Source organism: Pistacia vera, unplaced genomic scaffold (assembly GCF_008641045.1).
Source record: "Pistacia vera cultivar Batoury unplaced genomic scaffold, PisVer_v2 Contig1118, whole genome shotgun sequence".
Taxonomy (NCBI): Eukaryota; Viridiplantae; Streptophyta; class Magnoliopsida; order Sapindales; family Anacardiaceae; genus Pistacia; species Pistacia vera.
The window spans coordinates 25492-53108 of NW_022195158.1; the positions used below are offsets into that span (position 1 = coordinate 25492).

Below are 27617 nucleotides of genomic sequence, written 5' to 3' on the forward strand. Positions count from 1 at the left end.
GAGATTTTTCAAAGAAAAAAGAGGAGAAGAGTGCAACATTTATTCTATCATTGTTACAAACCCTAGAGTTCAATCTTGAACATCATTTGTCCTCAAACTTGTATTAGAGAAAAATTAAAACTCATATTGTGTATCAGCCTAGCTTAGAGGGAATCATTCACAAAAATATTTTTATACATCTTGCTAGACAAAATCTTGTCAGACTATCTCTTGATCAAAGTTCCGAACCACTATAATCTCTAACCATTTCTCTTCTCTCAACTCATTTAATATTTCCTACACATTTGTTGCTTATATTTATTGTTATCAATAGTTCATTGCTTTTGGGTTGTTGAGTATTGATACTCCGCATTAAATTTTTTTAATTCCTATTCAACCCCCCCCCCCCCCCCCCTCTCTCGGAATATTTGTCATATATTAGGGTTCTGCAACATTCCATTATCTTTCATGATATTGTAGTTCATTTGGAATGGACCATATTTAAGACGCAGTGAATTTATGATAAACAGAACAAGGAAGTTCTCATCCACATTCATCCCCAAGGACTTAATTCTTGTTGCAATGTTTGACATTTCAATAACATGATCATACATGCCATGAGAACCATCAAACTTCATGGTGGTTAAAGTGGCCATTAATGTCCTGGCAAGAGACTTATCAACTGTTTGGGAACGCTCTTCTACAAATTTCATAAACTCTTTAGCACTATCAGTCTTGGGAAGAGTGGACTTGATGCTGTTTACTAAACTCATTGGCATAAACATTAAGCTCAATATGTTTGATCTTACCCAAGCATAATTGTAGATCATTTGTTTTTCGCTATTAGCATTAGTAATAGCATATGGTTTCTCTGATTGAGGTGACAAAACATGATCTAGAACGCCTAAGCGGAATTGTATTTGCTCACACCAATAAGAGAAATTAAGTCCATTAAACATAGGTACAAATGAGGCTTGCAAATGAAGAGAAACATGAATATGCACTGCATATATTAATGCTTTGAGTTATAAAATTAAACACATAAATAAGATTCAAACACATAATTCAACTAAATAATAGATATATATTAGTGATCTCCTTTGAGTGATACAACGACACATAATAGATGTAATGATGCTAATTAAATTACACGTAATTTAGTCATTATAAATGCACTAAATGGAAACATAAACTATCTTTGGATATGTAAATGAAACTAATAGCACATCTCAATTACCAATGATTATTTTCATTAGTTATAAGAACAATTAATCAACCATTGGGTGATCCTAAAATGTCTTGTACCAATGAATTCAATTTACCCACAAATAAACAATTATAATGTCTTTCATAGCATCAAACTGTACAGGCAATTGAAATAATGTTATGTAATTTAAAATTTATTTATCTTAATGATTTGACAACTTTGGTAATTAACAAATATACATAAAAATAAATTCTAAAAGTAATTGTTATATGAATTTAGGGTCACTAGTAAGTACAATAAACTTTAGGGACCCAAAAATTACAACAAATTTTAGGGGCCACAACACAATTAACATAAACTTTAGGGGTCAAATATTATCCAATAATTTAGGGACCTTATCATTTCCTAACAATTTAAGCCCTTAATGATGTTTCCTTAACAGTAAGGGACCTTCTTAATATTTTTTGAAAAATCGAATTAACCCTAGTTCTTCTTCTTCTTCATTATTCTTCTACCTCCAACAGGTCATAAAAGTTTTTGGCTATGATATAGTACCATATGTAGCTTTGGTGAATACACAATGATATATTTCAATTACAAAGACAAATTACAAACAAATCTAGTCGTAAAGGCGGTATTCAACAAGATCCAACCACAAAGGCGGTTTCATCAAACATCATTAATCATCAATTGATATCGTCAAACATCAAACATCATTAGTCATGTGAAAAACATATTTATTATATTGGCAATTAAACTCGAATAACACAAATTCTCATTACATGCTTTAACAAGAAAATTCATGAATTCTAAACTCACATGATCTTTGAATTTCATGAATTTCACATGTTATAAAACAATAATAAATATAATCAGCAGATATACTTTGAGCCATTGATACTGGTTATGATGATTTCTATGATGAAAAATACTGATTTCTCTCTCCTTTCCTTTCTTTAATTCTCAAAACCTGTAATTTTTGAATAACGGAGAAATACATTCAGGTATTCTTTAACAGGTAAAGAGAGGACCAATTTTCTTGAGCATAAACCTCCCTTAAATAGAAGTTCCATCAACATGCTACAGTATCGACAGCCCACTATTCATATGACGACTATTGAGAAACCAGTTGTGCTATAGTACATCACATGCTATAGTAAATTGTGTGGCACACATTCCATCAATGTGTATAACCCATTAATTAGAAATTGTAAATGGGCAATTATTTTTTAAACCATAATATTATTTACATCTTAATGGGCCACATAATTTTATCTTACAAGCATCTTAGAAAAATGAAAACGCATGCATGTAAGAATTTGTATTTGTTGATGCTAGATTTTGACACCAACTACTCGCACATGTAAAATGCTAAAAGGACTTAGAAGTCACATGTGATATAAGGGAGTTGAATTAAACACAGAGTGCAGAACAGTATTTAAAGTGGTTCGGATGCTCAAAAGCGAATCTTACATTCACTGCTATTGTATTAATAAAAGAGGGATCAGGTCGCATTCAACTAGCTAGTTATAATTTGAGAGAGAGAGAGAGAGAGAGGGAGAGAGCTATTTAAGTGTAAAATTAGCTAATCCCCCCAAATGAGAGGGAAGTCCTCTATTTATAGTAGGAGAGTTCAAGGTAATTGTTATGCTTGAAAAGGTAGGGCTGACGTAGAGCCCCATCAGTAAAGTATGGTCAGAGCTCACTAGGGTTCTATGCCATCTAGGCGTGGCCACGTTGCACCCAGCGCAAGTGGCATGGCTCTTGTCAGTGCAGTAGGTGGGCGCTAGACCAACAAGCGGCCGGAGATCGCCCACATGTCAAAACCCTGCTTTAGTCAAGGAAATCCCTCGGGCAAGTGAACAATGGGACATAGAGAAGGATTTGCACGGCACCTACCCACTTGCAGCCTTTGCAATCATTAACTTGAACTCTTACACTATAAATAGAGGACTTCCCTCTCATTAAGGGGGATTAGCTAATTTTACACTTAAATAGCTCTCTCTTTCTCTTTCTCTTGTATTCTCACTCAAATTGTAACTTAGCTCGCTGAATGTGACCTGATCCTTCTTTTATTAATACAATAGCAGTGGATTTAAGATTCACTTTTGAGCATCCGAACCACTTTAAATACTGTTCTTCATACTGTGTTTAATTCAACTCCCTTATATCATGTGTGACTTCTAAGTCCTTTTAGCATTTTACACGTGCGAGTAGTTGATGTCAAAATCCAGCATCAACAGTTTGGCCTTAGAAGGAGGACCTAATTTAGTACCTACTCTTCATCAGAGAAATCTCTGACTAATCGGTCCCATAACAACAAATGGCTCGTGGCTTCGAATCTAAGCGAACCAACCAGGGTAATAAAGTAATCCCCTAGGTACAGAAGGACACTTCTCCCGAAGTGCCACCAGTCCCGCAGAATATCCTAGGGGATATTCCTTCAAGCTCACAGCCCGACGCAGCCGTCATGAGCTACTTGTAGAGGTTTAATAATACTCTTCAAACGGTTAGCCGAAGGTTAGACCGATTAGATCGGGTCATGCCACCCAAATTTAATGAGGAAATTCAATCGTTGCGTCTCATTAGATTCGGGTGGCATGACCCGATCCAATCAGTCTAGCCTTCGGTTGACCGTTTGAAGAGTATTATTTAACCTCTCCAGGTAGCTCATAACGGCTGTGTCGGGCTATGAGCTTGAAGGAATATTCCTTAGGATATTCTACTGGACTGGTGGCACTTTGGGAGAAGTGTCCTTCTGTACCTAGGGGATTGCTTCATTACCCTGGCTAGTTTGCTCAGATGCGAAGTCACGAGCCATTTGCTGTTATGGGACCGATTAGTCAAAGATTTCTCTGATGAATAGTAGGTACTAAATCAGACCCTCCTTCTAGCGCCAAACTGTTGATGTTGGATTTTAACACTAACTACTTGCACTTGTAACATGCTAAAAGGACTTAGAAGTCACACGTGATATAAGGGAGTTGAATTAAACACATAGCGAAGAACAGTATTTAAAGTGGTTCAGATGCTCAAAAGCGAATCCTACATCCACTGCTATTGTATTAATAAAAGAGGGATCAAGTCGCATTCAACGAGCTGAGTTACAATTTGAGTGAGAATACAAGAGAGAGAGAGAGAGAGAGAGAGAGAGAGAGAGAGAGAGAGAGAGAGAGAGAGAGACAGACAGACAAACAGACAGACAGACAGAGAGACAGAGATAGACAGACAGACATATAGACCGACAGACAAAGAGAGCTATTTAAGTGTAAAATTAGCTAATCCCCCCGAATGAGAGGGAAGTCCTCTATTTATAGTGGGAGAGTTCAAGGTAATGATTGCAAATGCTACAAGTGGGTAGATGCCGTGCAAATCTTTCTCTGTGTCCCATTGTTCACCTGCCCGAGGGATTTCCTCGATGAAAGCAGGGTTTTAACACGTGGGCAATCTCCGACCGCTTGCTAGTCTGGCGCCCACCTACTGCATTGACATGATCCATGCCACTTGCGTTGGGTGCGACGTGGCCATGCTTGGACGGCATAGAATCCTACTGAGCTCTGACCATACTTTACTGATGAGGCTCTATGTCAGCTCTACCTTTTCAGGCATAACAGTATCACTATAAGAAAAAGTACTTTTTGTAACCAATTTTTTTGCAACTAGGCAAAAATAGTTGCAAATGCCCCATATTTAGTAACTAAATTCCAATCGGTCAGCTAAAGGGAAATAAAATTCTAGGGCCCATTTATTCCCGTCTTTAGCATCTAAAATTAATATTCTGCTACTAATTTGATTTGTTACAAAAAATATCACATTAGCAACTAATTTATTTGGTTGTCCATTCTTACGTGGTAAATTTTCCAAGCATTACAACACAATTGAAAACTACAACAAGAGATTTAGCAACTAAAATTATGGTTACGGAAAATAATTATTTGTAACTACTGAATATAGATGCAAATATTTATTAATTAATTTGTAACTATTTTTATTAGTTACAAAATAATACAATTACCGAAATATCCAAGCTTCTAACAATAATTACGAAAGGCCTAAGGTACATTTGGCAACTAATTATTTTGTGCATATTACAATAGTTGCAAAAACTCATGTATAGCAACTAAAATGTATTTAGTCGCTAAAAGTTGGTGAATTTTTTTGGGCCACACTTTCCCGGTAAAATTAAAAAATAATGTTTTAATTTGTGACTAAAATTACTATTGCGTAATTAATTAGTTAGCTGCAAATTATCTTCTTTTAACAACTAAGATTTTAGTTGCCAAATGAATAGTAAATTTTGCGAGTTTGGACGCCCCATGTTCCCACTTGAAATAAATTGAAATTTTTGGTATGTTATTTTGGCAACTAAAGTTAAAGTTGTTAATATGATTTTTTTTGCAAACAAAATGTTAGCCACTAAATATTGTTTATTAAAAATGATATATACTATTAGTAACCAAAATCAATTAGTTACAAAAAGTTAAGATATCAAAAATTTGACAGTGGCAACTACAACATTAGTTGCAATTTTTTTTTTTTTCCTAAAATATTAGTTGCAATTGATGGTTTACATCATGAAAGTTACAGATGGTGACTAAAACTGGTTGTTACAAATAACTAATCAAATAAATAAATGCCTATGTTTTTAGAAACAATTACTAAAAGCCCATCCTATATAAATCCAACTTAAAACCAAATCCCTAATACCCCAATTTCCCTATTCTTACTCGAGTCCTCTTCATCTCCACACACTCCTCTGTATCCAGTTTCCCTCTTCACTTTACCATCTCCTCGATTCTACTTTTGCCACCTACATTACCCCATTGAAGGTAACTTCTTTTTATTTTTATGTCAAAACTCATTCTTTTACAGATGGTATTTCGGTTCTATTGTTTTATTTTCAATTCATTTCTTTACAACATTTGCTTTAATTTGTTTAAGTATTTGTTGTTTATGACGTTCTTAAATGGGTGGCTATAACTTCGTAATGGGTGATTTTACTTTTATCTTCTCTTTCATCTAACATTGCAATGGCTTTTATAATTGTAATGGGTGCTTTAAATTAATTTATTGTTGCTGATAAACAAATGGTGTTTGATAATATCTATTTATTTTCTTAATTGGGTATTTAAGTTTTCTGTTTTATGGATACTCATTTGAGACAGATTCATATTCATCGATTTATCCAACTAAGGTTCGCATTTTTATTCACTTTCTTGTTCTTTAGATTTTTTATTTTATTTTCTATACATTTATTTTTGTGTATCTTCTGGGAATTTTTTAAACTCTTTTGTGGGTTTGTTCTTTCGATCTCTTTTTTGTTTAGGTTTTGATTTGAGTGTGATTTAATTCTTTTAGAGGTAAGCTTTAAAGGGTTTTCTTTGTTTCATGATTCTTTTTTAAAATAATTGTTCTATTTGTAATATGTCACTATTAAAAAAAAAAAAACACTTTCCTTGACAGAATGAGTTGACATATTTTCTTACTGTCCTAAAAAAATGTCAAGAATTGTAATTCTTGATTATTTTATTTGATTTTTGACAATTATTAACTGTCAAAGATTTGGTCAAAAATAAATTATACGAGTTTTTTTCTTGTCAATTGTAGTCTCAATCGTTGATATTTAAAACTATCGAGGATTAAATTGAAAAATAAAAAATAAAAAATTTTGCTAAGACAAAATTTCCCACCCATCAAAAGTTTCACTAAGGCAAAAATTTCCCCCCAATTTTCATTAAGGCAAAATTTCCCACCCATTTTTCAAAATTTTCCCTTTCTTCTCTTTTCATCTTCTTCAATGTTTCTCTTCAGCAGCCTGACATCTCTAACATGCTAGGGCTGCTTAAAATCACTCTTTAATTAACCATAACAATGGTGTTCAAGAACAAACTCTTCTTCTCTTCCAAGAAATCCTCTGACTTTGATGGATCCGACTCTCCTCGATCCTTTGGATCCAACTCCCCAATCCGATCAATTCTCGGAAACGTGGGAGAATTGCAAAAAAAGCTCGGAGAGAAACAAAGGTTTGAAGATTCAGTCTCCAAGATCAATTCTCTTCTTCATGATCAATTTCCCTCTACTTCTCCATCTCTTCGCAATCTGGTTCGTTCGCCTCTTTCTCATTCTTTCTTTTTAAATTTAGAGATTGTAATGGGAGAAAATTCATCGATTTAATTAAAATCCTGTTGATTTTGGTGTTCAATTTGATGGTTATGATTGAATGTTAAGATTTTGGAGTTAGGGAAACTATAGGGAAATTCATTGAGACAGCTCTTCGCTTTTCTTTAAAACTGTTTTGTGAGAACCCTAGTGCCTTAACGCAATGGTGGCTGCCAAGAAGATTGTAACTCATCTCCTTCTCTGTCTCTCTTCTTTCTTCTTTATTTTCTTCTTTATTCCATTTCAATCTTAATTAAAGAATAGAAATAAGTTGATTATGGCTCACTCTTGTAGAAGAAGTCCCATGAGAGCATCAGTAGTAGGTTGCTTGTGTCATGAAGAGTGGCAAGTACACTTTGGGTTACAAAACTGTGCTTCACACCCTAAGAAGCTCCAAAGGTAACCTAACCTATTAACTTTATTTTTCGTTTTATTTCATTATTGATGATTATATTATCTCCGCATTTTTGAGCTTCTTTTATGAACTAAAATGACTCTTAGCTGGGACCTAGAAAGAAATTGTGTTTTAGTTGTTAGGTTGTGACCCTATTTTCATGAGAACTTAGAAATTATTGGTTCTGACTGGATCTAGTCTTTGTTATGGGAATATTTCATTTCTTGGGATTTGTTAAATGAACATTTTTTTTTTTTTTCTTTATTGGGTTGTAGTGAAGCTGTTATCATTACCAACAAGCGCCCTCCTTTTCAGAAGTCTGAGATAGAGTACTATGCGATGTTGGCTAAAGTTGGGGTTCACCACTAAAATAGGAGTAAGTTTCTTAAACTTCTTATTGCCTTCTACTCATATGCAAAGTATATTTGTTCTTTGGCTTCCTTTTTACTTTCCTGTTTTATGGTGGTTTAAGTTTTAAATTCGACATATAAGTCATGCATAATACTAGTAAACTTTGATTGAGGGGTTTCATTTTCTAATTATGTCCAATTCCTGTTGGCAGCGTGAAAGAAGGATTGGATTTTATAAAGAGGCTATTAGCGAACAGGGTATGGTGAGAAGATAAAGATAGCTATTGAATGTTGCTACTGATTTTTGCAAACGTGATAGTTCTTTCCTGCAAATTTCCTACACTAGTGGTAACTTGTAAAGAATAACCTTTTTTTTTTTTTTTTTTTTTTTTTTTTTTTTTTCTCCTCCTTTACATCAAAGCTAATTGACATTATTAGTTTAGAATCCTATTTTGTATCACTGTACATGAACTGTTGAAGTATATATTATGGTATGATGTTAGAATGAACACATAATTTTACATGTTCAACAAGTTTATGTATCAGATATAAAACTAATTGTGTGCTCTGGTCCATCGTCCACATTGTCACTTGTTCCTACTATTTGTCCAACTTGGGTTTCTCTACCAAGGATGCACATTTTTCATGAATCTGGCTTGCTTTTTGACAGCCAATAATTTAATTTTCACTTCATGAATTGTTTACAAGTGATATTGGTGCTTATGAGATTTATGCACAAATTCTCATGTTGAGTGGTCATATTGTTGTTCCCAATGGAGACATATGCGCTTGTTGATGTTTAAGTCTTTATGTACAGGTTTTTGAAGAATTTGATCATGTCCCTATAGAAAGTGCTTCCCTTGCACAAGTTCATGTTGCTTGTACGCATGATGGCAAAAAGTTGCTGTTAAGGTTTTGTTCACTGTTATTTTTACCTCAAAGTTCATTTAGTATGCTAAGTAGAGTCCAAGTTTCCATGCAAATTATGCACAAATATAGGACTAGAATGTTTCTTTATTACTTTCTATGTCAAAATTATTTCCTCAATATTCAGGTTCAGTATACTCACATGACTGATACTGCGGCTGCAAATCATGCCACTGTGGAGCTGATTGTGAATACCCTTCATAAGTTTTTTCCTTCTTTTGACTATAGGTATGTTTCTGTATGGTTCATGTGCTTGTTAATTATCCCTTCATCTTCCAGTCATTGATAAAACATTTATTTGCATGAAAAATAACTATAATATTGGGATGCTCCACTTTTTGTATATACCTAGATGGGTCACTCTATATGCATCTATTAAAATGGTTTTCACATTTTCTGGAACTTCTAGTGTTAATTGATATTTTTATGACTTACATGTGCAGATGGTTGCTTGATGAAATGCATGAAAGTTTGCCCAAGGTCAACTACTTGTTTATTGCAAATACCGTTGCTATGTAATTGAACTTCTGTAGACTTGTTAGAAATGAAATTCCTCTAGGTTTCTATTTTCAATTATTTGAAATGAACTTCTGTTGCTACGTAAATGAACTTCTGTAGACTTGTTAGAATGAATTGTGCTATTGACTTTGGGTATTGGAAGACCATAGGAAATTATAGACCTATTCACTACAATAGTTAAGGTGTGGGGATGATAAAGACACTGGCTTTCCACCAAGGTAAAGCTCCAAAAGGTGACCGAACTGATTGGTTATGCATTTTTGTTTTTGGTTATGCACACATGATAGTGCAATTTTAGATTTTTATTGCTCATGTTGCTAAAAAATCCATGTATGGACTATTGACTTTATATGCAATGAAGATAATTGATGTTATTGATCCACATTTTTGTATTGTGTCTCTTATTTTGTTGATGTTTAATGTGTTCACCAAGTGAATTACAAGGAGCAACAACATTGCTCTTAAATGTAATCTTATTTGCCACTAAATTTTAGTCATAGAAATAATAAACAATCTTGGACTAATCAATTATTACTATCAAAATTAGTTTGCAAATCTCATGTACTATGTGCAATATGTAGACTTGGCAAAACGGGTGGGTGGGTTGCGCATGGGTCGGGTCATCACGAGTACGGGCCACATGGGTACGGTTCCAATACGGGTTGAAACATATGGGTCATACAGGTACGGGTGGACTTGTGGGTACCCTTTTTTTCTCTCTCCAAGTTTCAGTTTTTACAGTTTCACTCTTAATAGTTTTCACTTATAATAGTTACACCTCTAAAATTCCTATAGTTCTAAAAATTGTACAAGACATTGGAAATAATTCATTATAGAATTCTAAATTTGAACTATGGCTCCAATTTCGTAGCATATGCATAAGTGCATAACACATTTACAAAATTCTACTTGTGAAAATAGGCAAACAGCTTCATTTCAAAACCATATTTACAAGGACAGTTGAACAACTATTACTCTAAAAACAGTGCCTGCAAATCTGCAATTCACTAATTCTAAGCACAAAAATTCTCAACATTTACTGTTCATACTTCATACAGACAAAGATTTCACAAATCAGCCAAAATATACAAATCTTGAAATGTCAAACAAGTTGTAGCTTTTCTGGAACAAAGATGGATGCAATAAAAACAGATCTTGAAACCCAACTCACAGATCTACTGTAATGGTGGGGAAGAGAGTCGCGAGTCTTGCGACGGAGAGAGAGAGGAGATGACGAGCCGATGCCCAAGTCCCAATGATGTGAGAGAGAGGAGATGACCAGTCGACGAGGATGAGTGAGGGCTACCGGGGACGGTGGTATTGGCAATGGGAATCACGGATTGGATGAGAGATTGAGAGTTTACAGAATGAATGAATCAGGTTCAGGTGAGGACCGTGAGGTATACTGATGATGAATGAGTGATGATTGATGCAGTGATGAGAGATCGAGAGGCGGGACTGCGAGAGAGAATTGTTATGTTGAAGATGAAGATTTGTTTTAAAGTCTGAGTTAGGGACTTAGCCACTTAGGGTTAGGGATTTGCAAAAACGAGTACCTACGGGCCTAGTTAGTAAATACGGGTACGAAAAAAAAAGGGTCGGGAATTTTACGAGTATGATACAGCAAATGGTAAAAAATACGTTTGTTAAAATTCGGTCATAAAATTTGGATACGGAAAAAATACGATACGGATATATATGAGTTTAATACGACACATTGTCAATAATACGTTTTAAAAAATACGGCAATTAAAAGAGATCTTTTTATTAGCATATTAACAAAAAAAATCCATGGTTTAATTTTTTAGAAAGAATTAAATCATGACAATGCCTCTAATCATGGGGTGGGTGTTAACTTCTCAAATATTCTTTTGAAAAGAAAAAATAATTAAAATGGTAAAAAATTATGTGGACTTAAAATTGTGATTAAATTATGGTTGAGCGGCTTGAGCCTCTGTATTCTTGTTAATTTATTTAATTTCCTGATGGCTAAAAATGAAACGGGGAATGGAGTAGGGACACATGGATGAATGGTCAAATTGATAGTGATCATGCAGGATAATATGTTGATTCCATCCCATCATCCCGCCAACATGTTAACATCATTGGCTTTTTAAAATTTAAATTGGATATTATTTCCAAGTGTATGAATGAGATTGGTGCATGAAGGAGCATTTTATTAATTAATTTTATGGAAATAAAAGAGGTGGGAGAAAATAACTCTTCTGCTAAGCTGAACACATAAAGACCATTGAAGTGATTGATATGACAAACAATTACACTACCCAGAAGAAGCAGGAAGTAGCATTTATTAACATTTTTCTTCAAAAATACGGATACGCCAAATAATTCGCCAATTATACGCTGAAGCATATAATTCACGAATTATTCGACCACATTGAAAACATACGAAAATTTGTGTTTTATACGCGAATTTACTAACTAAACCTGCAGGTGCCCGCGGGTTCACCCATATAACCCTCTCAGTTATACAGGTTGGGGCGAGTATGAGTAAAAACAAAACGAGCCTAATAAATTGGACCCATACCCTATATTTTCTACCCGGGTATGGATCGACCTGTGAGTTTGGACTCGTTTTGCCAGGTCTAGCAATATGTAGAAAAATCATTCTCCTAACCAAATGATTAGTTATGAAATCAAAGAAAGCAAATTGGCCAAACACTTCTAGCTACTTTGGCCATTGATAATTTAGTCATTAAAACACACTTTTTGCAACTAATTTAATGGTTGTGGAAAAGAAATTATCATATTTCGGTCTAACATTCACCGACTAAAATTTTGACAATTACAACTAAAGTTTTAGTAATTAAAAGAGGCATTTTACAACTGAAAAAGTAGTTGCAAAATGCTTTTACCAAATTACCCTTAAGCATTCAGCATCTATTTTTTTTGGAAATTACTATCCATTTTTTAGTCACTAAAAGCTACATTCCGCGACTAAATCAATAGTTGCTATGCAATTTTATCAAATTACCCTTATTCATTTGACATCTAATCTAAGAGACTATTTTTCGAGGCAATTAGTAACTAAATTGCTGGTCGCTAAAGAAACTTTTTTGGCATCTAACCATGATTTTTGTCGTGGATACTTTCTGCAATAGTGATTTTGCAATTAGTCAACGACTAGGGATTTTAGACGCGACAAACAATCAGCGTCTAAATTTGACTATTAGCATCTATTTTCAATAGACACCAAATGCCATTTTTCTTATAGTGTATTAATATGGAAATTTTTGTTGGGAAAATTGTTTTATACTTTATGTGAATAAGAATATGATAATATTCGGTAGAATCTAATTCAGATTATACACTCTGATATATTATTCCTCAACATTTTGTGTTTTGTTAACATTTACATTATGGTGCCCTATATGCACCATAATGTAAATGTTAACATTTTGTTTCCTCGCCATTATGGATGATTACACTAGATGCACGTGGGTATTTCTTATGCAATATAAAAGAGAAACTCCTTTACTCTTGCAATCTTTTTATTCTTTTGTTGAAACTCAATTCAATAAGAAAATTAAAGTCATACGTTTTGATAATGGCTTGGAATTTGATATAGAAGAATTCTTTAAAATTAGAGGCATTATACATAAAAAGAATTGTGTTAACACACCTAAACAAAATGGGATTGTGAAAATAAAACATGGACATTTACTTAATGAGCTTTTTTTTTTTCCTAGTTTCACTAGGACTTCTAATAAACACGTCAACGCTCTAATCTCTAATTTTCATTCATGGTTAGTTTTCATTTCTCTCCTATGTTGACTACATCTGATTCCTTTGTTGGATAAAAGGCCCATTTATATATAATAATTGCATTGTAACAAGTGCAGTTTAGTGATAAAGTGCGATTCGTTCTATCAACCTCCTTAATAGTTAAGGGGTCTTTCAATTTCGTTCATATTCTAATCAAACACTTTTTTTTCTAAAAATGATTGAATTTGAATCCTTTACCTCTAAATGAGCATCTTGTGTTTTCAATCAGGACTTCCCCTTCAAATTTTTGGGAAAATGTTGTTAACTACAACTTTAAAAAATCAAGAATACCTTTTTTAAAAAAAAAAAGCTAGAATCTAAAAAATATTCGCCAAGTTCAAAGTTTTTATTTATTTATTTGTTTGTTTTCTTCAGATTTGTGTTAATTATCTAATTTGTTAAAAATTAAGTTTTTATTTTATTTTTAAATCATTTTATTTAAAACAGATATTTCTTATATTTTGTATTAATCCAGATTTTTTTCATTTTTCATAATCTTTTTTTTTTTTTCCATTTTTCAGACATTTTGCATTTTTTATTATTTCATATTTTTCTGTTTTTTCCTCTATTTCTTTTAAAATTTGTAATATTTTACATAATTTTACAAATTTTTAATCCTAACAAAGGTATTGGAATGGAGACTTCTAGATAAGTGAAAGTAGGGCCAGGTTAATTACCTAAAAAAAAGTAGGGTCAGGTTGTGATTAAGGGTGCGTTTGGTTAAGAGAATGTTGGATTACTAGAAAGTTAGATTACTTTGAAGATTATTGGAATCTTTAGGAAAATGTGTTTGGTTAGTTGATAGGTATATTATATTAATATATTTGGTTGAAAGGAATAAATTGATGGGTATGGTATTTAAATTACTGAATTATCCTCTAATTAAATATTATTTTTTAATATTGATTATTATTTGGATTATATAACCCTCTACATTTAAAATCTTAGCAAAAACAACCCCATAATAAAAGTTTGGAAAATCAATAAAGCACCCCCACCAACCCAGTCACTATTGGCAGCCGGTAACCTAACGGTGCACAGAAGGCAAGAAATGGCCTCCGTGTGCCGTACGGCCATTTTCGACTAGAGATCTAGCTGAAAATGGTCAAATCGTGAAAAATCTGGCCATTAACGACCATCGATCTCCATCTAGCTGCCATCGACCACATCTGTCAATCGGTTGTCAACAGCCACATCAATGAAAAACGACTATCAATCTGGCCGTTGACTGTTAGATCGACGGATCTGGCAGTCAACGGCCAGATCTATCACGATCTGGCCGCAGGCATCGACAGGTGGGTAGGGGCGGTGGCTTGGGTGGGGTGGGGTGTAATTTGTTTTGAATTCAAGGGTAATTTTGTCCCAAAAGTTAATTAATTGGGATAAAATAGTAAAAACTATATTCATGTAAATAAAATTAAAAATAAGGGCATTATTATCCCAAAATTTTATTAATAAGGGATACAATTGTAACAAAAAAAAGATTACCCTGATAATCCAAGAATACCTAAGAAAATGGAGGTAATTAGGAGGTGTTTGTCTAAGCTTATAAAAATTAGCTTATAAGCAACAATTGCTTATAAGCTAAAATTAACTTATAAGCATTTGAAATTTTAAGCAATTACGTGTTTGGTTAAAGTACTTATAAGGGACTGATAAGTAATTGACGTGTTTGGTAAAATATGACTTATAAGTACATTTTATTATAAAATTACTAAAAAAGGTACTACATTAAACAAGGGCATACTATATAATTTTAAAATTAAATAAGGATAATGTGNTTTTTTTTGAAGTTTTTTATTCTAATTTGAGGGGAAAAGACATGGATCTTGTGAGTTTATTTTGTGTTTTGTGTCTAAGAATTAACTTGTTTCCCCAAATTAAAATCTTAACTATATTTTAAAAGACGTTATTCTTCACCCTTTACCCACCACTTTCCTACATTTCAAACGTCACTATCCTGCTACTCAAAATAAATAAAGAAATTTGAGTTACTATTTATGTTTATTTCAAAAATTTTTTTTTATTAATTCATATTAAAAGTCAAGGCAATGTTGATTTGATTTAAATTTTGGTTGACTTTAGCTTAAATTAGGTCTGGTCAAAGTCATGAAAATTTATATTATAATCTTTGGAAAAAAAAAAAAAAATTTGAAAGAAGGTTTTGCTCAAGGTTTACTTAACACATTTACTCAAATTTTTGCTTCTCATGAATTTATTCAAATAGGAAAGTATTGTATTGTTGCATTCTTTTTCCTCAAGTTCTTGATATTGTATTATTTTCTTTGCTTAAGGTTTCATGATTTTTTTTAAGTTTTTACTAGTTGTTTAGCAAACAATGATGAAGTCGCGGAGGCCCCCCCTCAACAAAAATCCTGGATCCGCCATTGGTTGTGAATCGATTAAAATACAAAAATCAAAACCACCTACTAATTGTGATGAAACTTTTTCCGAAATAACTTAATTATTAGTAATTATAATTTATTTCTCTATTAAAAAAATGTATTATAATTGTAATGAATTGATTGAATTCAAGTGTTACCTAGAGATTAGAAGATATGTGAGTCACATTGGATACAAGTGAATGAGTAATGAAAAGTTGAAAACTACTAAATGCAGGTTTTCTTAATTTGTCAGGGGTATATTTGTAAAATTCTAAGGTGTGCTTGTCATTTTTTAAACTAATAGGGGGTAATTGATTGTTTACAAGGTACCCGGGTTAGAAACCGGAACCTGCATTACAAGTTCCAGTCCAAGAATCAAAGAACCGAAACCTCTCAGTTCCGGTTCCTTTTCCTGGGACCGACTGTTCCAGTTTCGATCCCCCAAAAATCGTAGGATACTCGGAACCGCTCATCCGTAGTTTTTTCAATGGTAAGAGAAGGTGAAAAAGATGCATTACTTAACAGTGTATTAGGTAGATCTATGACAAATGATTGAATCGAAAGCAATGTCTTTAAACCCGGCCTGTCCTGGCTAGTTGAACCGATTCAATCGGGACCCGAGGTCTTCATCGAGGCGGGTTACCAATTTTACTGTTCATGGTAATCCCTAGAGATTAGGATGCCGATTGGCAAACAATTGGTGGTTGAGATGTTAGGGGTTTTGAAGAGGAAGGGCGAGTGAGTTGAAAGGTGGCAATGGGGGTGTTTTTTTGTGAGAGAAACGACTAGAAATCACAAAAATGATCAATGACAATAGCGGGCTATTGCCGATGATTGGCAAGGCGAATGAGGGTGGGTGAGATGGGTTTTGGTTAGGAGGTTGAGGGGAGAGTTTTTGTGGTCATAGGGTGTGTTGTTGATGCCAAAAACAGGCCCTATTTGGTTTGGGTTGACGACGTCGACAACTCAACATTGTAATTTGGGGTGTTTTTACAGGATTTCAAACCTTTAGGAACTTATGTGTAATTTTCAGGGCTGTTTTTGTTGAATTTCAAACCTATTGACATGTTGACTCACTGGCTTGACTTGCCTGTCAAACTGGTTCAACTGATCAACCCAAGATCAAGCCACTTTGTCGGGTTTCACCTTGGGTCGGATTTTAAAACCTTGATTGAAAGTTTAGTAATAATGGTGGCTGTAGCCTGTAGACAGGTTTAGGATATTCTTGAAATTGAAATAATATTATTGAATACTTGAGAAGTCCAAATAAAGTTTTGTAAAAAGAACTTCAAAGATACTTCAATACATAAAGATAAATTTATGCAAGATTTTATCTAAATGACTTCCATTATAATTGAGCATTATATAATTGAAACTATGCATCTAAGTGAAATATTCATTTTGTATTCACTATCTTAGAGTTTCTGTTTTATCTACTTGAAATATTAGTTTTGAGATAATTAACATATTGAAATTACAAAGTACTGAGATGGGAGTTTGCTTGCACTGTCAAACGTGGTAGTTGTATTGTAAAATAACAAAAACAACAAAGACAAAAATGATGTGAAAAACAAAAACAACGAAGACAAAAATGATGTGAAAAACAATTAAATTATTGTTGTGACAATAGGGGTTAATATTGTCAATAGAGATAGTAGACAGTGTGAATTAATTTCAATGGTAAGAACTACCACTAGGTGGTCTGATGATAAAAGAACAAAATGAGGTTCCATAAACTTTTGAGTTCGAGTCCTTCTAGACACTAATAGTAGTGGCTACTAAGATTCTTACCCGATCGACAGTTCTAAAGTCTCGAAAGATTAGTTACGGTACGTACAAACTAGCCCAAACACCCCTCGTGATTAAAAAAAAAATAATAATGATAATGGTACTAAAAAGAGCATGTTTATCACTAACAAATTTACGGGGCTTTATTGAACAAACATTATATATGACTAAATTTATGAGAAATGAGTATATTAATTTTATGAGTTAGAATTTTTTTTTTTTTTTTTCGAAGAACATACTTTAGGTTAGTATATTGAACATTGTTTCGTGTGATATATATTTAAAACTGTTATCTCTGAAATTCAAAGAGTAATCATTACTTTGATTTGAAAAGAAACTACAAGATATAAAAAAATCAATAAATAAAATATTCATGCATTTATCTTCTCCATTTTTAATTGTTATATTTGATCATTATATGCGTATAGAGTTTATGAACTTTCACATTTGATTAAAAAAAAGTTAATAGGGTAGAAGAAATATTATATTAGTTCGATAAATCATAATTGTACTAAGATCATAGCTTCGTGACAAACATCAAACTAAGAAATTTGAGGTTATTATTTCAACCCCTTGAAAGATAGGGAAATGAATGCACCCTTGATTTTTGAAAAGTGCTGTATACCTCCATATGAGAGAATTTTTTGACGGGATAACTCATAATTCAGGGGTTATACAATACTTTTAAAAAATTATAGGTTAATTTATTTTCAACTATTTATTAAGGGGTTAAAGGAAAATCCAAGAAATTTGTATATTCATATAACAAGTAATATACAAGGAAAATTTTGTCATTGATGTGGCTGTAGTTTAGTGGTAAGAATTCTACGTTGTGGCCGTAGAGACCTGGGCTCGAATCCCAGCAGCCACATTATTTTTGTTTATTTCAAACTACCGGTACGTTTCTTTCACTAACAGACTAACAGTGTCGTTTGCCCACTTTGCTAACGATAAACGACATGTTCTAGTAGCGTCTGCGGTCTGCCTGCTTCATTTCATTTTGAACTTTTTCAAACGGCGTCGTTTTATAAACTTTTCAAACGACAACTTTCTAGTAGCATCTGCAGTCTGCTTGCGCTCATCAAATAATTTCCTTCAAAAACATATTTCCTCATCTATAAAACCCTAAATCTTTGTTTAATCACACAGTGCCTCCTTTTTGAGAAAAAGGGTTCGTGATCTTCTTCGATCTCATAGTCTATCAGAGTAAGATCCTTAACTTTCACTTGCTATTCTCTATAATGTTAAATTGTTTAATCTGTTTCATCACAATGCTTGTGTCCTTTCTACGCGGAGTCATTTGCTATTTCAATTGATTTAGATTTCGATATGAGTAGTGTTAGAGTTAATTGACTTCGTTTCGTTTACCTTTGAATTCAGATCTAGAGCATATGCTTCCTGTTAGACTCACTGAAATAAAGAAATAGTTAATGATACAATCGTCCAATGAATTTTGATTTTTTGTTCTTCCATTTCTTTTTTCCGAACCTCTTTTTGGTGTCAAGGTAGTGACTATGAATAGTCATCAACTCCTCGGAAAGGGTAGAAGGTCGGCATTCATGTAACTTCTTCTATGAGTTATCTATGGTTTTTTTTTAATTGTATTTTTTCTCATTTAAGCTGCTTTTAAAATGAACCATGTATTTCATTGCTGTAGTTTCCTATTTGGTTTTTCTGTAGGACATTGTTATGTTTTTTAAGGATATAGTCCTCATTTTCTCATATACTATGAAAATTACTCAGTTATTTAGACGAGGGTTTCATCATAAAGATGGAGCTTCATTTGGTTGTCATTCTAATTAGTGTATGAGTATCCAACCATTAAACTAGTACTATTAAAAGAAACAATAATGAGATAAAACAAATTGGAGCTTAGAATTTTAATTTTAACTTGACATCGCATAGCCAAATTGACTTTGCTTTGCCTCAAATATGAAATCGTAATTCCTGGTATCATGCTTTACACTTATGATAGTCTTGATTTATTAGTTAAATTCTTCAAAATGGTATTTGCTGAGTCTATTGTTGGAGACATAAAACTTTATGTCACATTTGATCTATACCACTTTATTGATAATGCTATTGTGTTGTGAATTTAGAGTATTACTCTCTTGATGTTTAATTATTGATTGATGAGTCTCTAACATTAAATTAGAGAGATGTAATTTATTATTATTTGATTGTGGAGATTTTGATAACAGACTTTCAGTTTTCATGGATTTTTGTGTTCTGGGGTTTCTATGTAAATTTTGTGACCCGTTTGTAGTTGTTTGATTTTGGCTTGTCTTGTTATCTTTAATATTTGTTGACATTGCCAATTGTTTGAATTGGTTGGTACATATTTTATTTTTGATCACATAAAGAGGAAAGAAATTTAACTTCCCATCTGTTAGTTTCATTTATTTCCCAGCACAGGTTATCTCATATATTGTATTTGTCACTATGAACTTTGATTGTCGCTTTGATCAACATCCCGTCTTTGTGACCAAATGTAGATTTAAGTCTGTTTAAACCTTGAATATGACGTTATTGCTGGAACTGATAGTTTTAATACTATTTGTAATTTACTCTTGGAATTTCTATTTAGAGAGATAGATTAATTTTTGGTACTTTGAAACTTGGTACTAATCTATTACCAATTTGTGCTTGTGTTTTGTAGATGATTGATGACATGGTCTTGGGCTTCATAGCCAACTTTCTTGGCATCTTCATTTTTGTACTGGTTATAGCGTATCATTACGTGATGGCTGACCCTAAATATGAAGGCAACTGAGGAATTTGGTATTCTGATTCCATTTGCTGCAATGAAAAACATCTTAGTTTTATAAGACTGGGTGGTTTGACAGAGAGATAACTTGATGTAATTATAAACAAGCTTGGAGCTTAATGCATCTTATTGCTTGGATTTTGTAGGCATATTATATATATTCACCTCTTTATTTTTGTTCTAAGTATATTGTTTCTCATGGCTATTTCCTTAGTATTTGCCATATTGTATTTAAACGGACAATTCTATTGAGGCAGCAGCTATGCTGGACGAAACATGGGTGTGTCTGTATGCTTTAGTGCGTTGATGTGGGTAGGTGGCTACCTCCACAATCCCAAACAAGTAAATATTACACTTCCCATATGATATCTTAAATTTTTTATCCTAAGTGATGTATTGTCTTATACAGCATTTATGTATAAATGAAGAGTTGATATGGTGTATGATACATTGACGCCACATCACTTGGGATGAGAAATTTGGAATATTTTTGGGAAACGTATCATCCGAAACATAGACATTCTAGTACAAGTTTGGCACATTCCATCGAGAGAGAATGTCTGAAGACACTGCTACATGCCAATGTTTAGAAAAAAGTTTTTGACATTGGACTTGTGAGTGTTTGAACAAAACACAATTCACCCTATAGAAGAGTCTGGTAATGTAAGTTAGGCTAGGAGTGGAGAAAAATATTCTGGTAATAATTAACTCAGGCTTTTATAAATTAGACCTCATCTGTTTTAAGGTTAAATAATGGTTCTCATTGATCTCCCCTATGTCACTTGGGAGACAATGTATCAAGATTACTTTTTGTACAGAGCATTAAGCTTACAGGAAATTTCATACAAATTAATATTCCTAGTCGGATTCTCCCATTTTAGCAGTTCTTTGAGTTCTTTCTCCAGTTCTGTCGTTTCCCTCGTCAGACTACTGATGCAGAACCCAAGGCCATTCAAACAAACAACTATTTGGCTCTTAAGCTTTTCATCTCCTTCGTCAGTGTTGATTTTGTTAGCAACTTCATTCGAAAGTTGAAGAAAGAAGCTTAAAATCTCCAGGACATCTTCTTCATTAGGACTCACACTCCTATGCACATCCTCATTTGGTAATCTTCCCAACTCAACGTCGTAAGATATGTTTCTCTTTTGTAGCTCTTTCTCAAGTACTGCGAGGGACTTGATTGAGATCACCTTCTCAAAGCATTTCATTGAATACCCAACTTTTTCCTTGAAAAGCTCCAGTTCTTCGTTTATTTGTTCATGGAACTCCTCCCAGGCAACCCCATGCCTCTCCGATGCTTGAGAGAGCGATTCAATTTTGTAAGCGACGAAGAGTAAGAGGTCTGCCATCGTTGATAAAGATCCCAAGAGCTTCCGGTAGCAAGTAGCATTAAAAGGCAAGAACCAGAAGTTAGGCTCCTTCTCGGCTTCTGCAATGAAGTTCTCTAATTTCAGAGCATGTGATTTCAGTTTATTCTGTTTGTCTCCCAGTGCTCTTGACTTAGTTGACTTCTTTTGGTCAGCACAAAGAGTTATGTCCTTAATGCCTTCTTCAAGCGCCTCCAAGCTCTGTGCAAGTTGAATTCTCGCGAGAGTTGCTGCCCTGGCGGGCTGACAGAGGATCTCAACCATGATGAAACAGATCAATCCGATAGTGGCTTCTGTGATTCGAGTAATTGCAAACTCAGTTGGGGTGCCATAATTTTTTCTACCCAAAATCAATAATGCTCCTATAACAGCTGAAATACTACCAGCTTCACCATACATTCGGCTGTGCCTTAAGAAACTTGTGAAAATGATCCATGGGAGCAGCAGTAAGAACCTCAAATTCTCAAATTTTTTGAACATAAAGCAACACAAGATTCCGTAGACTGACCCCATAGCTGTCCCTTGTGCTCGAGCATTCGCAACTGTAAATGTTGCTTGACGGTTTCTTGCAAAACTGATTGCAATCGTCAGTCCTGACCAGTAACCATTCTCTCTGTTATAAATCAAACCGAAGAGCACAGCAAGACCAAGAGAAATCGAGCACTTAAGAGCAAAAATGAAGCTTTCACTACTTGGTAATATGAGCAGACCCCTTTCGAGTAAATTCATACTTTTTCCTTGACTCTGCGAACTACTCAATTCTTCCATTTTAGTTTTCTTTTTTTCCTTGACAACGCACTCAGAATTTCTAGAAATGGGAAAACCAGCTTGAAGAAGTTCCATACAGTAAAAGAAGAAGGAAGCTGGAGCATCTTCGGTTGAGGAAATGGTTGCGAGTGTCGACAGGGATTTGTCTGTGCATTCATTCTTGATCTCTGGAACTGTTGTTGCATCAAAGGACGCATAACATTTAGCTTGTTCTAGTTTAAGGCCAACTCGTGCTTTCGAAGTTTCTAAAACATCTCTTAGCTCTTCATCAATCATGCCAACAGGCAAGGAACGGCAAGAATTAAGGGACAGTTCCATTCCTCTAATTGATATTTCCAGTTCTTGCAATTTTTCACTTGGGCTTAAGCAGTCGGGTTTGAAGAACCTGAATTGAGGTCTCTCCCACAACATGGCATCCTGTGAAAATCAAGGAAAATAATTCTTTTAGCTAATTTTACCATGTAAATTTGAAGAGGAAATGCCTTTAAATTGAGAGTTCATTTCCACTAACCTGTTTTTGTTTGATACTCAAAAGCAGTTTGGCCCCTGCAATGAAGAGAGATTTGGCTTCTAAAATGAAGTCGAATGCCGCTGTGTTATCGTTTGCACAGAACGCCTTGACCAAGAGATTCAACCTCTCTGAGGCATTTTCAGCATATAATCTGCATGTTTTCTTAATCTGCACAATAACACTTTTAAGTTACTTAAATTGACATTCATAAAAACATTTAATGAATCAGAATTACAGGTTTAATACATCCTATTGAAGGAAGCATATTGGGAGTGGGCCAGAAAGTGGATGCTAAAGGCATTTTTGAGAATTAATATTAGATACTGGGTTTACGATTCAGATTTATTCTTCGTGTCCTCCAACAATCCTAAAGCTCAAGAATAGTAGCATTTTACTTGCACAAATGGAATTGATCCAACTATATATACTCAACATGGTATTTATTCAAAAACATGTTATCTCCTCTTATTCTTCTTCCATATCAATACCTAATCTAGTACTCTTGTCATATTACTTGTCACATTATTAATTGATGTGACAGAAAATGAATGAAAGAGTTAATATGATGAGTTTGATTTTTTGTTCTCACTTTTCTATTCATTTTCTACCATATTAGTTTGTACATAAATTTTTGTAATAATTGTTTGTACATGTAACATTACTTTATTCAGATTTTACCTATTTGGATAAAGGTTTTTTGATTGGCATAGTTCAATAAAGAGAAAAGATTTTTCCTAGAATCAATTTTAGTGGTGACCTATTAAAAGATGCCTGTTTGGTATATATACCAAATGTTAATTTGAATGCATTACTTTTCATGCTCATCAGTGTGAAATGTGATATGGTAGCACGTTGATAAGGGTTAGCAATATAATGACTTCTAATCGATCTACATCAACTTATGGTATATATTATGCTCGTGTACGACAAACTTTCTCTTATAAATAAAAAATTAAAAAAAAAAAAAAAAAAAAAAAAAGTGAGTAAACGACTTTTTCCCACCCAAGGTTTGCCTTAATGACCTTTCTCGTCCAAAAAGTTTCAAAATATCATTTTTTTTTCCAGTTGACTCTGGTGACGAATATTCAATCGTTCACTACTATTTGATCCACCGATCTCCACTTTACAAAACCTCTCTTGCCTTGACTCCTGGTAATTTGTCGAACGCCGGCTCAGAAAGTGATATGTATTTTGAGTCTTAACGGAATATAAACTTTAGGTGGGAAAATGGTATTTTTAATTTTTTTTTGTGAGAAAGTGTCATTAAGGCAAACCTTGGGTGGGAAAAAGTCGTTTACTTTATAAAAAAAGGTAAGATATATATAACATGCAAAATAGAGGGTCCGTTTGGTTCATTATTCTATACTTTTTAGAATAATATTTTGAAAAAAGTTAAATTGGGTGGGTATTACGATGTAGGATTTAGAAATTAACAAAAATACCCTTTATGTTTGTTTATTTACTAAACACCCCTATAATAAAATATTAAAAGTTAACAAAAACACCCCTAACCCACCCATTAAATATGGACAACCGGCCACCACTGCCGGAGAGTGGTCGGAGTCGCCGTATCAGCGCATGACCAGGTGGATCTTGCCTGTCGTGCACCGATATGACCTTTTCTGGCCATTGACGGCTAGATCTAGCCGTATTTGGTCGTCAACGACAGCCAAAGATACGACCATCGTTGGCGATTGGCTACAGCCAAAGATCTGGCCGTTGACGGCCAGACGGCTAGATCTTTGGCAGTAGATCTGACTGGAAAATGCTAGATCGGCGCACCAGATTTAGCCGGTAGTGCGCCATTATACTAAATTCTGGCCAGCTTCCAGCAATGGTGGTTAGAATCTGGTAAATGTGGGTTGCTGGGGTGTTTTTGCAATTTCTAAAAAAAATAATTTGGAGGTGTTTAGTTAAATTAACAAATTTAGGGGGGTTTAAAAGAAATTCAATAATATAGAATAATATGTTGAGAATAAACCAATTTTACTATTTAACTACGTAAAATACTATTCTGGAAGAGTGAATCAAACGGAGCCAGATACTTTTCAAAAACTATTATGGAGCCTCGAGAATTATGCTAATCTCATCAAACATATCCAAGTTTATTAAAAATTATGAAAAAACAATCTCGAAAGACCTATATAGCATCAAATTCAATGTAGCAACAAGTTTCATTTCCAATTTTCTTGGCTTATTTAGTCATTAAAAGATTCTATAGCTAGTCTGGTGATGTAATATTGTCGGTTACTCATACTAAGACTCAAACAATATTATGCACGAAATTCAACCAAAAGAATCTGAAAGAAATTTAAATAATTCAAGAATTAAAGCTATCATTCATGGTGATTTACCTCATAGTAAGCTAGGTTGGGATAAGGAACCATCATCGCCAAAACAGATGCAAAGGCTCCAAGAGCAGTACTCGATGCCACATGAATAGGGTGCATCACAACTCCAGTTTCTGCCCCATGAATAACTGTACCTACACAAACAATCACAATCTGCCCGAATGCAATCCGCTTCGCCATCAAATGAGTGGACTCCGGCAACGCAACCATGAAGGCAGTAACCGCCGCCACTGCTGCCGCCAGGCCATTGTTGAACCTCCCAGGTCCAATCAGCTGCAAGCACAATATTGAAAGAATCATAACTTGCACGGTGGCGAGCAACGCATTCCAGCATCCTTTGAGAGTGTCACCAAGTGTAGCATCCGACACAATCAATATTGTTGTCACATAAGAAAAAGCTGGAAATGACGATACGCGCCTGAGAGGTTCGGGGCCATAAAGCGTCGAGCAGCCTACGATGGTGCACGCTAGAATTGTCCTTAGCGCCGAGCCCAAGCGCACCCCCCATACCGATTCAGCGTGGTACGTTGTTGCCATTAGTATGTAATAAAAGGCAAAAGTGGTATTGTGTTGAAAATTTTGATTTATTTTACTATAAGCATGACTGGAGTCTGGATATTGAAGGAAACAGGTTATGAAGGAGAGAAGAGGTACGTGGCTCTCCTAAAGGACAACCCTGTTGAAGATTATTGAAGACTGAAAGATCCAAGTTTAACAACGGAGTTTATATAGATGGAGAATCGTCCAAGTTAGTGATGGCTTTGTCGATTATAAGAGTTTTTATAATTTGTGGGACCGAAGCCCTTTCAGATTTTGTCAAACCCTTTTATAATATGAAGTTTCAGGATGTGCTATGAAAAAACTAGAGAATTGATTAAAGAAGTTTTTAGTGATCTTCCATGGCGAATAAAGAAGATACTTTACTTAAACATTAGTTAGATAGTTAATAGTTAAATAACGTTATTTACAACCTTTGCTAAAATAAGCCAATGTTTTATGGCAATTTGATGCCGAATAGTTTAGCTCCATTTTTACACCAATATTCCACCAATACTCAAAGAGAAGCTTGCTAGCGTCACGTTCTGATGCAATATTGGACTTAATATCTTGTAAAAATATTCCTATATATCTTGATTTCAGTAAGTGAATTATTACAGATAGTATCTGTCACCGCTGTGATCTTTATACTTTTCTACCATATTTTGTGTTAGTTGGCGGAGAATAGCATCAGTTCCGAAATTCTTTCTCTACAACTGGTGCACTTGCCAATTGTCCAAAACAGAAGAAGAAGAAAATTAAAGCTGGTTAATAAAATGTATTCTTCTATTCTTGCATTTACAACTTACAGAATTGTGATTTCACTTATATGCCCGCAGGAACACATCTTAAACTCAAAAGTGTTCATTTTAAAATCTCTGGAATACTCACTATTCAGCTGCTAGGAATAACAGTTTTTGGACTGATATAATGCAATATATATAATACATGACAAATTGACATCATGTCGTTCATTTATGAAGAACGGTATCTTTGTGAGATGGTATTGTTGATTGGTCATCATTTATGAAGAAGGAGAAGGACTTGGACAAGTTTTAATTGATCTGTGGGGTCTGTTCTGCTAAGAATCAAGCAATATGAACCTCAAAGTCATGGGATGTTTAGCAGGAGCTATGGTGGATAGAGCTCCCTCTGCCTGAGGGTGTAGGGCAATTGAAGTGCAAAAAAATAGGCTGAATGTTGCCCTTCAATGATACTCCACTTGGTATATGTCATTTAATTTGGCACGACATTAAATCAATCAGTTATCAGTCTGATTTTTTATCTGTTACGCGTGGTATTCAATTTTCTTAACCACCTACATTAAATTTTCTTTCACTAAATTGGAATTTCAGATAACCAAAAAGGGTCTTGAAGATATACACATATGAAAAACCCCGATTGGCCCAGAGTAACTCTCATAATTTGAGCAAAATTTAAAACTTTTTGTCAAGTTAAATTATGAGTCGGTTCCAATCAAATTAAAATATGAAAGGCTTTTCCATCCACTAAATGAATTATGGTTGATGACTGTATATGCTTTGTCTGTCTAAACGTAAGCACTCTGTAGTCTGCACAAGTGCATGTCCTGTGTACAGTGTTGTACTCTAATAACTAAAAATTTTTGTGAAACTTTCCACAATTTCTCATATGAAAAATCTCAGCTTTGAAAATATATTTATTAGGGAGCTTAGCAAGGGTAGGATTTAAGTGGCTGTCCCCTTTTTGTGATTTAATAAATTGTTTAATAAATCATTCTCAAGGTATCAATTGCAATTGATTTAAACCACTCGTGATTTAATTCACAATATCTTTTCGTATTC

At 34.1% G+C, this 27617-nt stretch overlaps 4 protein-coding genes, 1 long non-coding RNA gene and 1 other non-coding gene across 8 annotated transcripts; 4 read left to right on the forward strand and 2 right to left on the reverse strand.

Annotated features, from left to right (window-relative positions):
* Positions 1-410: 410 nt before the first annotated feature.
* On the reverse strand, positions 411-938 carry LOC116141711. The gene has a single exon (XM_031427194.1). It carries the CDS (start codon positions 936-938, stop codon positions 411-413), a length of 528 nt encoding a protein of 175 aa, XP_031283054.1.
* Positions 939-5901: 4963 nt separating this feature from the next.
* Positions 5902-8372, forward strand: LOC116141742. Its single transcript, XR_004129864.1, has 4 exons — positions 5902-6015; positions 7640-7744; positions 8015-8115; positions 8302-8372. It is a non-coding gene; the product is annotated as an uncharacterized LOC116141742 (long non-coding RNA).
* LOC116141728 lies at positions 8368-9814 on the forward strand. Of its 2 annotated transcripts, none has more exons than XM_031427217.1 (3): positions 8368-8437; positions 8907-9244; positions 9460-9814. In XM_031427217.1, exons 1-3 carry the CDS (start codon positions 8378-8380, stop codon positions 9533-9535), a joined length of 474 nt encoding a protein of 157 aa, XP_031283077.1. In that variant the 5' UTR covers positions 8368-8377; the 3' UTR covers positions 9536-9814. The 2 variants fall into 2 exon arrangements, 1 of the variants encoding a protein (XP_031283077.1); XR_004129862.1 differs by lacking the exon at positions 8368-8437 and having other exon boundaries at positions 8491-9001; positions 9144-9244.
* An 8478-nt stretch (positions 9815-18292) lies between these two features.
* On the forward strand, positions 18293-18364 carry TRNAH-GUG. The gene has a single exon. It is a non-coding gene; the product is annotated as a tRNA-His (tRNA).
* A 197-nt stretch (positions 18365-18561) lies between these two features.
* Positions 18562-20444, forward strand: LOC116141747 (dolichyl-diphosphooligosaccharide--protein glycosyltransferase subunit 4A). 2 transcript variants are annotated; one of them, XM_031427238.1, is made up of 3 exons: positions 18584-18699; positions 18999-19042; positions 20153-20444. In XM_031427238.1, the coding sequence occupies exon 3, from the start codon at positions 20153-20155 to the stop codon at positions 20264-20266; it is 114 nt and encodes a 37-aa protein (XP_031283098.1). In that variant the 5' UTR covers positions 18584-18699; positions 18999-19042; the 3' UTR covers positions 20267-20444. The 2 variants fall into 2 exon arrangements, 1 of the variants encoding a protein (XP_031283098.1); XR_004129875.1 differs by lacking the exon at positions 18999-19042 and having other exon boundaries at positions 18562-18699.
* Positions 20445-21063: 619 nt separating this feature from the next.
* LOC116141719 lies at positions 21064-25981 on the reverse strand. The gene is made up of 3 exons (XM_031427206.1): positions 25261-25981; positions 22907-23074; positions 21064-22812 (listed from the first exon to the last, which is right to left on the reverse strand). The coding sequence occupies exons 1-3, from the start codon at positions 25792-25794 to the stop codon at positions 21064-21066; spliced, it is 2451 nt and encodes an 816-aa protein (XP_031283066.1). The 5' UTR covers positions 25795-25981.
* Between the last annotated feature and the right edge of the window lie 1636 nt (positions 25982-27617).

Bases quoted from the DNA above. Each gene is read 5' to 3' on its own strand.
- LOC116141719 (XM_031427206.1), bottom strand. From the start codon at position 25,794: ATGGCAACAACGTACCACGCTGAATCGGTATGGGGGGTGCGCTTGGGC. The intron at 23,075-25,260 runs GTAAATCACCAT...GTTATTGTGCAG, and splicing joins CCAACCTAGCTTACTATGAG to ATTAAGAAAACATGCAGATT. The intron at 22,813-22,906 runs GTTAGTGGAAAT...TGATTTTCACAG, and splicing joins TGAGTATCAAACAAAAACAG to GATGCCATGTTGTGGGAGAG.
- LOC116141711 (XM_031427194.1), bottom strand. From the start codon at position 938: ATGTTTAATGGACTTAATTTCTCTTATTGGTGTGAGCAAATACAATTC.
- LOC116141728 (XM_031427217.1), top strand. From the start codon at position 8,378: ATGTTGCTACTGATTTTTGCAAACGTGATAGTTCTTTCCTGCAAATTT. The intron at 8,438-8,906 runs GTAACTTGTAAA...CTTTATGTACAG, and splicing joins GCAAATTTCCTACACTAGTG to GTTTTTGAAGAATTTGATCA. The intron at 9,245-9,459 runs GTATGTTTCTGT...TTACATGTGCAG, and splicing joins TTTCCTTCTTTTGACTATAG to ATGGTTGCTTGATGAAATGC.
- LOC116141747 (XM_031427238.1), top strand. From the start codon at position 20,153: ATGATTGATGACATGGTCTTGGGCTTCATAGCCAACTTTCTTGGCATC.